The sequence below is a fragment of the Malania oleifera genome, chromosome 1 (genome assembly GCF_029873635.1).
Source record: "Malania oleifera isolate guangnan ecotype guangnan chromosome 1, ASM2987363v1, whole genome shotgun sequence".
Classification (NCBI taxonomy): Eukaryota; Viridiplantae; Streptophyta; class Magnoliopsida; order Santalales; family Ximeniaceae; genus Malania; species Malania oleifera.
This window is the reverse complement of record NC_080417.1, coordinates 52322604-52340033: the sequence shown is the minus strand read 5'-3', so window position 1 is coordinate 52340033 and position 17430 is coordinate 52322604. Positions and strand designations below refer to the sequence as shown.

At 38.0% G+C, this 17430-nt stretch overlaps 1 protein-coding gene across 2 annotated transcripts in view; it reads left to right on the top strand.

Annotated features, from left to right (window-relative positions):
* Positions 1–17430, top strand: part of LOC131162546 (uncharacterized) — a 49593-nt gene that overhangs the window by 1500 nt on the left and 30663 nt on the right. For both annotated transcript variants that reach the window (XM_058119148.1, XM_058119157.1), the window contains 5 exons: positions 92–275; positions 10419–10563; positions 10665–10755; positions 13105–13163; positions 13235–13312. In XM_058119148.1, the coding sequence (XP_057975131.1) occupies positions 92–275; positions 10419–10563; positions 10665–10755; positions 13105–13163; positions 13235–13312 (557 nt within the window). The remainder of the gene's footprint in view (positions 1–91; positions 276–10418; positions 10564–10664; positions 10756–13104; positions 13164–13234; positions 13313–17430) is intronic.

Here is a 17430-nt window from a genome sequence, read left to right as displayed (position 1 = left end):
TTTTTTGGGTTCGAAATTTCAACTTATTATTATCTTTTTCTTCATGTGACCCTTAATCTATTTTTATGTAATTGAAATTGCCTCCTTCTAGGTGACGAAGCTCGGCCAACTGGTTACGAAGAGGAAGGCTTGCTTTCTGCTTTCTATAGAACTGAAAGAAATTTGAGACATGCTCTAAAACCTATGTATGAAGTACTGTTTGAACGACTCAACACACACCCAGGAGGGTTGAAGTTCTTGACCATTCTCCGAGCTGACATTCTATCTATTCTCGCGTAAGGTTATGGTCTACATTGCACAATTTAGTCATTGTGATTTTCATAGTTATGCCATCTCGAGTACTGAAACATGGGTGCTGTACCTGGAAAATGGAAGTCATGTGTGGCAAATTCAAATGTGATTTGAGTCATAAGTTTTCAACTATAATATGCTAGATGATTATGTCAATTGTTAGCATTTGTGATGGTCTTGACATAAAATTGTGTGCTGAAGAAAGGTTGTATGTATGTTTACTTTTTGAGCAATGGATTAGCTATGATTGTATTGATTTATTATTAGACCATGTACAGTGCAATAGACCACAAGAATGAATGTTATATTATTTAGGTAAATTTTTATGACCTTGAAAACCCTTTTGCTTCTCACCCACTTGTGCACAAATGCGCATATGTGTGTACGCATACACATGCACATGTTTGGTACATGGTTGCATCCCCTCTTTTTGATTTTGAGAAATTTCTTAGATTGAAAACTAATAAAATTGGCATGTCCACATCTTTCTAATTTACAATTCCAGGAATTTAAAATAGTTAATGTGGCAACTATTGGGCATTGTAGTTGGTGCATTTGTTGCTCTCTTACCAAAATGACAAGGAAAACATTGGGAGAATTTTGGTGGATTTTTTTTTTTGCCATATCTCTCTATTGCTAATCATTAATCAAGAAAAAATTTTGGGTGAAAGCACAAAACGGCTTCAAAATTCTGGAGTAAGGGATTCACGCAAGGAGCTTTATCAAGTTGAGTGATGCTCTCAACAATTTATGTATGTGGCTTGAGGCTTAGGAAAGATAGTGGTTTTAGGGTTTTTAGATATGGAAAAAGAATTGTAGGATTTTTGGATAGAATGAACAAAAAAGGGTTTAAGGCTTTAGTAGGACAAGAAAAGAACTTTATGTCTGTAAACAATACCCAAAAAGTAATTGAGGATCATTTTTAAAGAGTTTGGAGGTGTTGGGGCTGGGATTTGATGAAAAGGGAAAACAATAGGTGATTTAGAAAGTAGAGAAAGACGAGAAGAGAGAGCAATAGGGAAGAAAGTAAGAGGAGAGAGGAGGGGTGAGAGAAAATAAGGAAGAACCAAAGAAAGATGTGCAATAGATGAGAGTGTTAGGGTCTTAGAGTTCAGTGACCCTAACACATGGTTTTGGTGTATGATTATTGAGTTGGAGGTATGGTTAGTTTACTTGGGTGCGACTGTGCTGTTGTCATGGGGATGCTTTCGATACGTCTCAGTAATGTTGTGCTTGGTCTAAATAGTTCTGATTGTGATGTTCTCAAATAAAATGTATGATCATTTGATCTCTGGTGGTTACTCATATGTGACTGAGAATACTTTGGAGAATGACTCTTGGGGGTACACTAAGTGAGCGTCCTACCTTCCCCAGTATCTTGATGGATACCAAGTGAGCAACTGTGAGGAGGGCTTAAGGGGAGGCTCTTGACATGACACTCCTTGAGGGCTATCTTGGGCTTCCATGTGGGATTAGGAGCCCTACGGACGATCTGAGTGGGAAATGGGATTGCGTGAGTACTCTCATCCCAGAGGTTTGGATATACGTCCTTCTTAGCAGTTGGCTATATAGTGGGGCGATATCATCTACGATCTCAGTTGTGCTAAGGGGATGAGAGTTACCCTTATTATTGGTATAATATGAGTTATTCCTTTTACCGTTCGAGTTTGGCTTCCTCAGTGATGACCTTCGTTGGTTCAAGGGCTGTCAAGCTATGAGACTTGACCACTAGGTTAGACACTTGAGTGTTTCCTTGGATAAGGATGAGTTCGACTAGGCTAGACTTGGTGTAGTCTTGCCACCACACGGATGCGACTCCTTGACACATTGGGAGGATTTTGGCAAGGGTGATTTCTTTTGGCCATTGAGAATCCCACATCCGTGACTATTGATATCAGAGTGGATCTCGCAATTTTGAATGAGGAATGAGATGGAAACTATTGGCATTGACTCAATTGTGGTTATTCGGATTGTAACCTTGAGTGGGGGAAAAAGCAAGTTTTCTTTGAATAGGTTCTTGTCTTGTGCCCCTCTCCTATCATGTAATCTTCTACGGGTAATGAAATGAAAGTTGACCTTTAGTGGATATCTTGCGAACATCAGGTTAATTATTGGTGCCCTATACCCTTGATAAGTGAAAAGGGTTAATAGATGGGAACAAAAATGAGAATTCCCAGTGCCCTTGATTTGGGTAATATTGCCAAACTTTGGGATCTGCCCTATGGTAGTGGCACTAAAGTCGGTATGGTTGCCACACTTTGGGAGTTGTCCTATTGTGGTATAGTTTATCTATTGAGACAAGGTGGTGTCCTCATTCCATAGGCAGAGGTGATACTCTTCGATTTGGTGGAAGGGGACAACCAAAGGAGTTTATCGAATGATTGTCTTTACAGAACTTGAGAAGTCCGTACCCATAGAGAGAGGTGACACTCTTAGATCTATGGGAAATAAGGAGCTGTGTGTACCTTGGATAGACAATCCTTTAACCATGAATGTAGCTCCTTGTTTGTCACGGTGGTGACATCCTTTGAGATTGGGTTGTGTCCTTGTTCCATAGGTAGAGGTGATACTCGTAGATCTAGTGGAATTGGATGACTGAAGGAGTTGGTCCAAGGTTGTCTTTACAAGACGTGAGAAGTTCATACCAATAGAGAGAGGTGACATTCTTTTATCTATGAGGAAGAATGAATTGTGAGCACCTTGGACAAATATCCTCGAGCCATGAGTGTGACTCAATGTTGGTCACAGTGGTGACGTTTACCTAGTGGGGTACTGAATAGAAGGGAACCATAGATGTTTGCTAATTGGACTTCATTGGAACCTAATTGATGGTATAATATTTTTCCGGATGGAATGAAAGTGGTTGGAGACCACTATTGTGGAATTGGCGGAAGCACGCTTTTGCGATTTACGTTGGATGCCTAATGCATTGACCCATGCTAAAGATTGGTTTCAATATTGAGAATTGTCACAAGTGATGTAACTTGAGCTTGGGTTGGACTCCTCCTTGGAGTTGTTGACGTGAGACTCCTTGGCTGGGGATTTTCCTGAGAAACAACTTGTCAGATTCGAGCTTGGTTGGCTTGGTGGACATGAAAAACTCCATGGTGTTGACATCGACAAGTTGTGAAGAGACTCTAGGGTTGGGGGTCCATCTTTGGAGTCAAATCGTGTAAGATGCCTAGGTGGAAACTCATTTTGGAGTTGTTTTTTTGGTTTCGAGCTATGATGGTTACTTGTGGGTCTTCTACCAAGTTGGTTGTTGGTATTGACTAGGAAAACCTTCAAGATTGGATCTAGTCTTGGATGGTAAGGTTGGTATGGAACATAAAGATGACATGTGATCGTATGAAGATGGTATGGTATTGAATGTCAGAAAAAAAAAGGGGGGGGGGGGTTGCGTCAGAACCTTTGATCAGGAAAAATGGATTTTGGGTTGGTTGCTTTTTGAGCTAAATTGAGATGAGTCTCAGCTGGATTCAAATCGAGTTTGGCTTTTGAGAAGTAGGTGCTCAGTGGACTAGTGGGAAAACACTCTTCGGAACTCTAGCAAGAGTTGGGTCGTGAGAGACAAAGTTGTGAATGTGGATCCGTATCAAGGATTGAGAATTTGAGTTATGGGAACATGGGAATCTTCAAAATTGTTTGGTAGGCAAATTGGCGATCAGCTGGCAGTTGGATTGTGATTTGGGACAAAAGAAATATGGGGTTGGTTTTGAGATTTGAGTGTGGTTTAGAGGAAGTTGCATTTGGGTTTGGCTTGGAGTTTGGTTGGAGAACTTGTGTTCAGAGATGTGGGCTGTGAGCGACTTTGGATCAGATTGGGATTGAGTCCATTGTGGAATTTGAGACAAGATTGGCTACTATGAAGAATTTTGATTATGGCTGGTGGAAGCCTCAGGTGTTGGGGTTCATTGAGTAATTCCTAGAAATGTTGTGCATGTTCATCAACAAGGACGTTGATAGACCGAGTCGGGGAACATGTTAGGGTCTTAGAGTTTTGCGACCCTAACACATTGTTTTAGTGTATTATTATCGAGTTGGAGGTATGGTTAGTTTACTTGGATGCGACTGTGCTGTTGTCATGGGGATGCTTTCGGTATGTCTCAGTAACATTGTGCTTGGTTCAAATAGATTGTGGTATTCTCGAGTATAAAATGTATGATCATTAGATTCCTGGTGGTTACTCATATGTAACCGAGAATAGTTTAGAGAATGACTCTTGGAGGTACACTAAGTGAGCGTCCTACCTCCTCTGGTATCTTTATGGATGCTAAGTGAGATACCGTGAGGAGGGCTCAGGGGCGGGCTCTTGACATGACACTCCTTGAGGGCTGTCTTAGGCTTCCGTGTGGGATTGGGAACCCTATGGATGATCCATGTGGGAAATGGGATTGCGCGAGTACTCTCATCTCGGAGGTTTGGATGTACGTCCTTCTTAGTAGTTGGCCATACAGTGCAGCGGTATTATCTATAAGATGTTGGTTGTGCTGAGGGGATGAGAGTTACCCGCAGTACTAGTGCAATGTGAGTTATTCCCTTTACTGTTCGAATTTGGGTTCCTCAGTGATGATCTTAGTTGGTTCAAGGGTTGTCAAGCTGTGAGATTTGACCACTAGGTTAGACACTTGAGTGTTTCCTTGGATAAGGATGAGTACGGCTAGGCTGGACTTGGTGTAGTCTTACCGCCACAAGGGCGTGACTCCTTGACACAATGGGAGGATTTTGGCCAAGGTGATTCCTTTTGGCGATTGAGAGAAAATGTAATTGAGGCCTTTAAAAAAAAAAGAGTTTGGAGGTGTTAGGGTTGGGATTTGATGAAAAGGGAAAACAACAGGTGATTTAGGAAGTAGAGAGAGACGAGAAGAAAGAGCAATAGGGAAGAAAGGAAGAGGAGAGAGGAGGGAAGAGAGAGAATAAGGAAGAACCAAAGAGAGATGTGCAATAGATGAGAGCTTAGGAAAAAGTTTCCGTTGTTTATCCAATTCATATCCCCGTACGTCCATAAGCATATATTTATAGGCAACTAAAAAAACCCTCAGGATAGAATAACAAAATTATAGGGCCTCCAAAGAATGCTAGGATTTTTAAAGCGCTTTCTACCTGCTCACTGATATTTTGGGGTAGACTGGTATTTCTTGCTTTCCTTTGGGTGCTCTCTCTTGGTCTCTTTTGGGATTATCGCTGTTTGACCTCATAAGAGTTTGGAAGGCAGTGCTTTTGCAATTAATACTTATTTTGTTATTATTTCTTTGGTGTATTTTTTTGTTTTTTCTGTCCTCTGGATCTCTGGAAGGACTTCCTGTCCTCCAAGTCATGTACTCCGCTTTATTAATAAAATGTTCATCTTTTATCCAAAAAAAAATTAAATATAAAAAAATAAACCTAAAATAACTAAAACATGAAAAAAAAAAAATCTAATTTAACTGAAAGCCCTATGATATCCAGATTTCCCAAACCAAAAATTCTCTAATTTCCAAATCTTTTGTGTAGAATATGATTTCTACAATTACCCATTTCAAAATCTTTGAGTAGAATATCGTCTCTAGAATTACCCATTAACAGTGCTCCATCTGATAGTGGTGTCCTTCTTGGCAGAGGACGTGGTTTTGGGGGATGTCAAGGCAAAGGAGGTAATGCAGGCAAAGGTGTTGGAAGGGTTGCTTGTTAATGTTCCATTGTGGTAAATACAACCATACAATTGAGAAGTCTTGGATATTTATGGGAAGCCAGTTTGGGTAAATAAGTTATCTATTCATTCAGATCTGTGTAGGTGTTCATCCAGTTATGCAAATTAGCCTTCTGTGTGGTTGCCTAATTGTTCTACTGTGTCTGTGTCTCATGATGAATTTACCAGTTTGTTGCACATACTTCAACAGCTTCAATTGCAACAAGCCTCCTCCAATCCTTCTGCTGGGGTTTCCAGTTATGTTTTCAGCTTCTCTACCCTCTTTGTCATCGGCATGGATTCTAGTGCCTTATCCCGCACGACTGGTAATTGAGTCATTTTCCTCAATGCAAAAGTCCACTCACCCATCTAGAGGTTGTTCTTGCTGATAAATTTGGGTTTGCATGGTGGTGGTTCCTATTTTTTATATTACTAAAATTTCAATTAACTTGGTTTCAATGTATCAACTAATTAAGTCTTGAAGCTGTTTGAGAAACTTTTATTTCTCCTATTGTGTCATTCAGGATGTCCAAATGGGAGGATGATCGATGGACAGTGTGAAGAGGGTGGACACTATAATTTTGATAGTGGCAGTAGTGGTGTTCTTCTATGGAAGCTTCTGCATATTGGTTAGTGCTTCTCTTGGTCAGTGACATGTTCATTTAAGCCATCATTCCTTGCACAAGTGATGCAGTGCAGCATCAAATAGTTACAGAAGTAAGAGAAATTGGAAGAAATAGAGGAAAGAGGAGGGGAAGAACAAGAAAAAGGAAGAAGGAAGAAGAGAGGAGAGGAAATAAAAACAATTGGGGGAAAACTCACGTTCACTTCTCAATTCAAATTCATCAATAACCACCTGTTACATGGCTATCACACACTATTTATAAGAAATCCTGTAATATAGGACATTACACATATGCCCCTAAAGGTATATGAAATTACAAACACACCTCTAAAGTACACAAATATTACAAGCAAGCCTCCAAAACACATAATCCTACTACAAGCAAACAAAATACACATAATAAACATCTAATTAACTAAGCACATTTGGGTTTAGGACCCAAAAATCCATTGACCCTATTCTTTGAAATAGGCCTCAAAATTGGGTCAAAATGATCCATCCAAATACCCGCTTCCCGACCTACAACAAAAAGCTCCAACAACTTTTTCCAATTTTTAAATATGCGTTTCATGTAGATTTTGAAAATTGCGAGCTTGGGGAACATCATCAGTCTTTTTCCTAGTTTTTTCTCATTTGTGGGTGCTTGTGTCAAAAGGCAATTTGGTTTCCAATACTTGATCAAGTACCTTGAGTATTATTCACAGATGACATGATTGTATCCATTGAATAATAGACTGAAATTTTGTTGAAAATTTACACAGCTTTATAATGAAATAAGATTTCATTTTGGTAATGAAATTAAAATTTTTCATTCTAATAATGCTTTGGAATATACTCAAGAGTTAAAATCCATTATTTTTTGTGTTGACTGGTATTTTACATCAAACTTATCTTGTTTATACTCCTCCACAAAATGGTGTTGTGGACCACAAAAACAAGCCTTTACTTGAGGTTATGCAGTCTTTATTATTCCATATACATTTATCTAGGTGTTTTTGGGGTGATGGAGTCTTTACTGCCCATAATTTTAGTGATAGGATGTGCTTAAGTGCTCTTGGTCTTTACGCAAAGTTTTTTATTTCCAATGCCTCCCAAGTGTTTGGCTATACATGTTTTGTGCATGTGTTGACTCTAGGTCACAAAAAAGTTGTCTCTTATGGCTATCAAGTGTTTTTGTGTTGGGTAATCTACAACTCTAAGGAGTTTGACGCTTTAATACTAGCTCAAAAACAGGGCATTAGTGTTGAAGTTACCTTCTTTGATGGTGTACCATATTTTTTCAATGAGGGTCGTGTGTTAGATGTTCCTAGCTCCTCCTCATCTTCTATTAGTCCTCTTGTACTTGTGTTTGTAGCTCAATGAAGCATTCCTATGCTATTGACTACTTGAACTTCAGAAAGGCCATTCATAGTCTAAAAGCGGCATAGAAGAGAACCCCCAACCCCTCCACCATCTTCTTCAGATTCACTGTTGTAGAATTATTAGATATCTATTAGCCTTTATTAGAGGCTGATCTTTAAGAGATTTACTGCTAACAAATCAGTTGACTCGGGAAGTGAAAGGGACACGATCGTGCTTTCCCAACTGACAAGACTCATAATCAAGACTAGACACAAAACTCAAATTAGGAACAAGATGTTTTAACTTTACGCCCTTCGCCAATTGTCTTCCTTGTCTTCAAATCCGGAATAACCACAGAATTAGGGAAGAATGTTACTGAACAATTCATGGTTTTAGTAAACTTGCTAACGGACATAAGAGTGAAAGGAAACTTGGGAATATACAAAATCGAAGGAAGAGAAATAGAAGAAGTGGGATTTACAGTCCCAATTCCCTTGACTGCAATGGTGGATCCATCATTAGCAAGAGTAACACAAGGTAAATTTGTAGGATATTGAAGAGTAGAGAAGAAATTAGGTATACCTGTGATATGATCAGTGGCAGCAAAGTCTATGACTTAAGGACTAGGACGAGAAATATTGGATGACAGGCATATTGTGGAATTACCTGTTTGGGAAAGACATGCAATGGGAAGAAAATCTTGTCACGCTTGATACTGTTGGAACTTGGAATATTCTTCCTCTGACATGGATACTGCCCCCAACTTGGCCACAAAGGTGTGGAGTAGGTAGTGGCTGCATTGGCTGCCCCCAAAGGTGTGAAGTCGGTGGTGGCTGCATTGGCAACACATGAAGGTCTACCGTGAAAATCCCAACACTGCTCAATAGTATGATTACTTTGTCCACAATGAGTGCACTTGCGAGAAGTGCCTCTACCTCGTCCATCTCTACCACCACGACCATTGGAATCACCTCGGTAACTTTTGTGGTTGTTTGGTAGAGAACTAGAATCATCCTTTGTAGCAAAGGTTGTCCTCTCAGAGCTAGATGCAAGAGCAAGAGATTGTGTGCTTAAGGAAGCACGAAGGACACAAGAATGAACATCAGCAAATGATGGCAAATCTGCACTATTAATTATTTGGGACTAGTTTGCCTTAAACTCAGGTCTCAAGCCCGCTAGAACCCGAAGAATTGTCATCTGCTCCCTCTGCTTCTGCATCTCACGAACGTTGGCGGTTATAGGTTGTACGACGTTAAGCTCCTCATGAGTACACTTCATCTCTCCCAAATAATCTAGAATGCTCCTATCTCCTTGTTGTAATTGAAAGCACTCCTAAGATAAATCACACATCGTGTAATGTTACTAGAGTATAGAAGCTTGGCATAGTCCTAGATATCCTTGCATGTATCTAGATGCATGCACATCCATGCAATCTATGGCTCCACCGATTACACAAGGGGAAAACAATCAAGGCATCTTCATGAATCCACACTTCTTTTCTCTTCTCATCATAACAACCAGATTGGAGCAAGTGGTCATATTTTCCTAATCCTTCTAAATAAACTCGAACAGATTTAGACCATTGAACATAATTCTTTCCATCCAACTTTTGAGTCGTTATCTGTGGCAGCAATGAAGGAAACATGTTTTTAGGATTCATAGACTCCATCCCAACACTTACAAACTTGCAGCCACACCAATGTCAAACAAGAAGAACAATCAAAACTAATTGGCACAATCACAAACTATTTGAAGCACCGACACAACCACGGATGAGGTGAACGAATTACCAACTGATATAGCACTGCCACAGCCTCACAACTTAACTTACAAACACTGCCACTGCTCCAAGAAACTTGCAAAGAAGCCTTTACAAGCACCGAACAAAAACTAACGGATTACCACAAGTGCATGGTCAAAAAAGGTTGGATCTTTGAGCAAAAAAAATGCTCAACAACTTGATAATATTTTCTGGAGAAGGAATCAGAACATGGCAGAGGGAAAAAAAAAAGAAGAAAAATGTGGCTGGAAACTCTTTCACGTCCTGGCGCGTGGGGTCGGCACTGCTGGCAGTTAGCCAGCGCGTGGCAGCTTGTGAGGCTGTTTCCGGCAATGGGATTTTGGGGTGGTAGGCATTGGAGGGTTCCGTTTTTGGCTATATGGTTGGTTTTGTGAAATAATGAAGGGCGGAGATGGATCTGAGAAGGGCAGCAACAGGAATGTGTTTTCTGGTGACGGCTGAGTTTGATAGGGTTTTGGTTGGATCATGCTCTGATACCATGTTGAGATTTTGATTAAAAGAATAACCTAACTTGAAGATAGGTCTCTCCCTCTATTTATAATACAAATTAAATACATTCTAATGACAATAATACCCTTACTAATTCTCACTAATTAACATACTAACACACTTAACAATAACCTCTAACAGTTTCTTTTCAAATGCACAGGGAGGAAAATATAGCCTCTAACAGTTTCTTTTCGAATGCACAGGGAGGAAAATATTGCATCTTTAAGAGCTCTAGATTCTTATTTGAAAGAGAAGCTTATTACATGGCTTAGCCCTGCTGCATTAGAGCTTCACCAGATCACTTGGGATGATCCTGCTTCTTTTCTGGAGAAAATTGTGGCATATGAGGTCTGCTTCTCTTGTCTATCTTCTTACTGCTTTTAGATTTGTGTGACCACTGAGTATGGATGGCTAGGTGACAACTGACAATTATATTAATTTGTGTATAGGCTGTGCATCCAATTAGCAGTCTAATAGATCTTAAGAGAAGGTTGGGAGTTGGTCGCCGTTGTTTTGGATACTTGCATCCTGCAATACCTGGTTAGAAATTCCTCTCTCTGCTAGTGTGGTTTACAGTAGCTTAACTGTCAGTCTGATCCCCCCCCCCCCCGCCCCTTTTTTTTTCTGAGTGACTTCTTTCAGATGTAGTCAAAGTGCATGATAGTTTATTCAATTTTGTTTATGTGTTGTGAACTGGTTTGTTTCCTCTGGGATTATTAAAATAGTATTTATTACATGCCTTAAATGATGAATAGCTACCGTGTGTTAAGAACCAATTTGTGTTTTTTTTTTTGTCAATGCTTTTGTTTGCTTTCCTCTGTATTGAGCTGTTTTTGGCTTTGTATCCACAAATGAAGGGCCAGTTCATTTGCGGAATTTTTTTTTTTATTTTCCATTTTTTAAATTTTTTTTCAAAGAACTATAAGAATGCCGACTTATTTTTCAGTTTTTCAAGATTTGTATGAAAACAGTATAATATAAAGTGTTTGTTTAGTTGTGCTAAACAGTTTTCATTTTTCATTTATTGATTTCCAAATAATTACAAAAATGATAGTTTATTTTTCAGTTTTCCAAAATTATTTAAGAAATCATAAATCTAGAAATAATAAAAAGATGTTAAACAACCATGGTCTTAAATTTCCACGAAATTGTCAAAATTTCCGTTGAAATATTTGCTTTCCATCACCCTTGAAATTGAAATGGCGGTCAATTTCCATCTTGCAAAAGTTCTGTTGAAATTTCTACAAATCATCTGAAATTTAACAAAACCTTAAAAACTCAGCAAATTTTTTCAAAATTTTAACTACACAATGAAATTTCCATGAAAATCAAATTTGAGATTCAAATCCAAAGTAGAATTTCTCTCTTATTTTATCTTATTTTTGTTGAAACCAAAAATTAGTAAAAGGAGCGTCAAGTTATAAGAAAAATTAAACATAGATATTAGACGAGATATTTTATTTGACCATTTATTCTAAATTCTGTATTTGTATAATTAGTAAATAAATGATATTTATATTAACTGAATATGTTTAACATGATTATTATAAAACAGCTACTGCACCTTATACACAACATACCTATCATTGATTCATTTAATTTTTGATTTTTTTGTTCTACAAGTTGCATTATTATGCCTATCAACAATTTCTAAAATTTCATAAAAGAATCCCATGCTTTACAACTAATTTGTGTCATAATTTGAAATTGAAATTGAGATTGAAATCATAATTTCTATCAGACTTTCCATACTTTTAAGCTTTGAAATTTTAGTTGAAATCGAAATTTAAGACATTGTTTCCAACTTTTCTACAATTTATAAAATTGGAAAACAAGGTGACACTTCTATAATTATTTGAAAATTTGAAAAATAAAACTATTTTCCATGAGCGAGTTAAAGCTTTATATTGTTTTCTAGCTTTTTTATACGAATGTTGTGAAACTGAAAATTAAGCTGATTTTTTTTTTTGGGGGGGAGTTCTTTGAAAAACTAAAACTAGAAATGAAAACTGCTTTCCAAATCTAAACTGGCCCTAAACGTGTTTCTTATGAGCTATTGCTAAGTTTTGTTTTCCAAAATAGGAATAATAACAAAGAAATGGTGGCTAGTGGTGGTAGTAACCACTTGAACACTCATTTTAAGAAAACAATTCAAAGAAACTTTTGTTTTTCTATTTTTTCTTTTGAGTTCCTTTGCAAATCATGTTTCCAGAAACATAAAAACGAAACAGTCATACCACTTGCACTTTTCGTGGTCTGTTTTCAAAATACTTGAACATGAACAAGATAAACGAAGCTAAAACAAAACCCAGCATATATTAAATAGTGACTCTCATCGTGAATAATCCTATTTTGAGTTCAATTATAGTTTCCACTTGTTATTGGACACGTATAACAAAAAATTTTCAAAAATTGATTAATGTATCCTTGGATAATTTCTACAAGTTTGGTCTTACTGGACAACTTATGAGTTTGCTTGATTACTGCATTGATGAAATGATGAATATCAATCCAAACTGTGCATGTTCGTGCCCATGCACATGTATGAAATTATATTTGTTGAGGCTAGAGCATGAATATGATCAGCCCAATGAGTCAAAACATATAACTGCATCTGAATAGAAATGAAACTGAAAGTGGCAGTGTCGTAGTGCTGGAAGTATTTTGCTTCTGGGCTATAAGTTTGTCATGTCAACTCATGTAAATTTGAATAGCATGGAAATCCAGCGCTGGAGTCCAACTACAATTTCCATTAAAACATTTTTGGATCACGTGAGAAATTATGTTTGCAGAGATGGAATAGCTTACCTAATATTTTTCTCGAAATCCCCTGTTTTTCCTTTTAGCATTTTAAATTACACAATCTTTTTTGTTGTTTATTTTCTCCAGGTGAACCGCTTATTTTTATTGAAGTTGCACTTTTGAAGAATGTTGCTCAGACAATACAGGTGAGTCTGATTTTTCATTCTGCCTTAGATGCACGCACAATATACTGCTAAAAATTTGTTCTCCTTTCCAGGAGGTTCTGTGGGATGATCCTCCCATTCCTGAATGTGAAGCAACATGCGCATTGTTTTACTCTATATCATCAACTCAGGTTCGAATATTTATTTTATGTATCTGTGAAAGAATAATCAACAAATTATTGAGTTTATATCTATGCGTGTGCATATTGAAATATTCAGGTTATGCTTACACGATATTGCTTTTTTTTTTTTTTTTTCTGGATCATGATATTGCAGTCAGTGATGAGAGAGACAGAGAAAAGTAATTTAGTCGTTCAGTCCAAACTCAGCACCTACATTCACTTCTCAAGTTACCTCGAGAATTCACCATCCATTTCTTGATAGTGAAGATCAAACCAATCTTAGAATCTGATTCTCAACAAAGCAATCCCTTCATAGAGTCTATCCTCGCACAAACGAGGACTATTGCCCTCTGTTGGTCCCACCCAATTAAACTAAATCACCCAGCCAAAGTTGCAAAAGAATGGACTAATGTCTGATACAAAAGAAAACCTTACAAGGTAGAATTTGTTAGTTGAAGTTCAGGAGAATAAGCTAAAACATGAGTGAGTTCAAACTTCAAACATTTAGTCTTTACCGTTTTTCTTTTGTAAAGATTTTCCCAGGATCTCATACAAATATTCTCATTAAATAGAAAGATCTTATACAAAATCCTTGTTGATGGTTATCTTCGACATTTAGCATTGTTAGCGTGTGAGTGTTATGTTAACAAGTGAGAGTTAGTAACGGTATTATAGTCATTGGTATGCACTTTGACGTATATTATAAATAGAGTGAGAGACCTATCATTTTGATTATGTCTTCCATTTTACCCAATTATTCAACATGGTATTAAAGCATGATTCTGAGACCTAAACCCTAATTTTCACAGCCACCATTAAAACTGAAGCCTAAAACCAAAAATCTGCTTCTACCATTGTAGAAGAACTTGCAGCAACACTATTGTCCTAAAAAACAGCCAGCAGCTGCTGGAAGCCAGAGCAGTTGCTGGAATATTCCTGGGTGGCACTGCCAGTTTAGGAACACAAGATCCACCATAGATTTTGCAAAACAACACCATAGTCAACCACAGGCACTGCCGATTTGCCCCCCACTGAAATCCCGTCTCCAGAAACTTTCCCACGTGCCCTCATATGCCAGTCGAAGGCTGCCAAGGCTGACCCCATGTGCTGAGGTGTGAAGCCAATTTCAGGCATGTTTCTGGCCTGAATTCTTCCAGCAGCGCTCAAATCCCTCTATAAACATATTTTTGAAATTTTTTGTGATGTTTTTTGTCTAAGGATCCCACCTTTTCTAGTTGCTCATTTACGACATCTGAGGAATGGTTGTTTGATGCTTCTTGAAGTTGTTTGTCAATGTTTATTGAGGTTATTGGGCCTGAAACAGTGGTATTTTCTGTGTTTTTGAGTTGTACGTCATGGACTTGTGGTTTGCATTGATTGTCAAATGTTGTGTTTGTTGGGATCGAGTTGGTGAATTTGAAAATCATGTTGTCTGCTGTGTTTTTTGATTTGTTGCTCTATCGAGGTTGTATGTGCGTTGAGATGGAGTTCCCAAATACCAAAAGTGTTTCTTCCTTGTCAGTTACTTGTTTGAGTGAACAACGCAATATAGCTGTCTTAGAGAAGGAGTATTCAAGGTTCTTGCAGTATCCGGCATCGCAACAAGCATCTCATTACATTGCATCTTTTGCTCAGAATAGTAGCCCTACCGTATGTATGTCATCCGCTATCTCTCCCAGTAGTCCTAGGTTATCACTTTATTGCTATTGACCATATGGTAGGTGTCACCAACTTCTTTTCTACTCTCCAATATTCTACAAATTTACCTCAAGTTAGTCTTGTTAATGGGTCCACTACCATTGCTAAGGGAATAGGAACAGTAAATCCTACTCCCTTCATACCTCTTTCTTTTGTTCTCTACATTCCTAAATACCCCTCTAATATGTTAATAAAATTACATGGTCACTAAATTGCTTTATAACCTTCTTTCTTAATTCTGTTCTTACTAAGGATCTGAAGAAGAGGAAGACGATTGGCATAGGAGTTAGGACGTGAGTCAGGTGGAATTTACTACTTGAGTCGCTCTCTTTTTCCATTGCCTCTAGTGTTGCTGCCACACCACATCAAATCCATTGTCGCCTTGGTCATCCATCATTGGACAAGTTAAAATAACTAGTTCCTACTTTGAGTTTGTTATCTAATCTTGAGTGTGAATCTTGTCTATTAGGGAAGCATCATCGTGTTCCTTTTGCCTCTTGAGTTAGTAAAAGAGTCATTAGACCTTTTATGTTAGTCTATTCTGATTTTTGGGGTCTTAGTCGTGTCATGTCAAAGTTGGGGTTTCAATACTTTGTTACTTTTGTCAATGACTACTCTAGAATGACTTCGTTTTATTTAATGAAAGATCGTTATGAGTTGTTTAATATTTTTGTGCCCTCTATTCTCAAATAAGGACTCTTTTTGATAAGCCAATCCAGATACTTCATAGTGATAATGCTAAGGAGTAGTTCAGTTCTCAATTCACTACCTATATGACAAACTCTGGCATAATCCATCAATCATCTTGAGTTCACATCCCACAACAAAGTGGAGTTGTGGAGCGGAAAAACAAACATATTCTTGAAGTCACTTGAACCCTATTGTCTCAAATGAATGTACCCAAAGTTTTTTGGAGTGATGTTGTGCTCACCGCTTGTTCTCTCTCATAAATAAAATGCCATCTTCTATCCTTGGTGGTAAAATCCTTCCTCCTCATATATTTGGTTGTGTCCTTTGTTCATCAATTAATTCCAGGAAGGGATAAATTGGATCCTCGTGCTATCAAATGTATTTTTATGGGTTATTCCTATACTCAAAATGAATATCGATGTTGTAGCCCTAGTTTACATAGATTCTTTGTCTCTGTTGGTGTCACCTTTTTTGAGTCTATACTGTACTATTATAATTCCTTGAGTTCTGTTGACCTTGATGAGTCCCTTCCTTGACCTAGCCTTTCCTATCCTAACTTATTTCCTTCATACAATCTTCCTCCATCTTCATCAAGTTTGAGCCCTTCTCATCACTTGGATCATCCCAATCTACAGGTGTACACATAGCGACTCAAAGGAGGAGAGTCTCCTCTAGCTTCCACTTCTACCTCCAATTTCCTCATCAGATGATCCTTTTCCCCAGAGTGGTTTATCCTCTTATTGTTTTTCAAAAGGGCAATCACACTTGTAACCAACATCCAATCTCTAATTTTGTTCTTATGATTTCTTGTCACCCTCGTAGTGCCATTTTGTTAGTACCCTATCTTTTTTTGCTCTTCCCGTGTCTAATTCTGAAGCTTTGTCCCATTTTGGGGGGAGGAATGCAATGATAAAAGAGATGCATGCTCTACTGGATAATGTTACTTGGGAATTGGTACATTTTCCTCCTAATAAGTTTGTGGTTGTTTGTCGTTGGGTGTACACTGTGAAGATCAATCCAGATGGTTCTATGGCTCAATTGAATGCTTGCCTTGTTGGTGAGGGATATACTTAGGTGTATGGCTTGGACCATTCAAACACATTCTCCCCTGTTGTCAAACTTGCCTTTGTACATTTGTTCATCTCCTTAGCTTCCACCTATCACTGGCCTCTACACCAGTTAGATGTGAAGAATGCTTTCCTACATGGTGATCTTCAGGAGGAGGTTTATATGGAGCAATCACCTTGGTTTGGTCACTTCAGTGCTATAGTATTTGAGTTTGGCCTTCAACAATTTGCAGTAGATATTCTGAATTTTATCATCATACTTCATTTGGAAGGATTATGCTAACTGTGTATGTGGATGATATTGTGATTATTGGTGATGATGATCTAGTTATTCAGAGCCTAAGCATTTCCTATTGACTAAGTTTCAGACAAAGGATTTGGGACCACTCAAGTACTTCTTGGGTATAGAAATATTGAGATCTCGTACTATAATCATCTTGTCACAAAGGAAGTATGTTCTTGATCTTTTAGATGAGAATGGATTATTGGGATCCAAACTCGTTGATACACCTATAGATCCTAACAGTAAGCTAATGTTAGATATGGGTGATTTGTTGCCCAACCCAGGACAATATCAGAGGCTTATTGTAAAATTGAATTATCTCTCAGTCGCTCAATTGGATATATCTTTCACACTAAGTGTTATGAGTCAGTTTAGTGATCTTCGAGAAC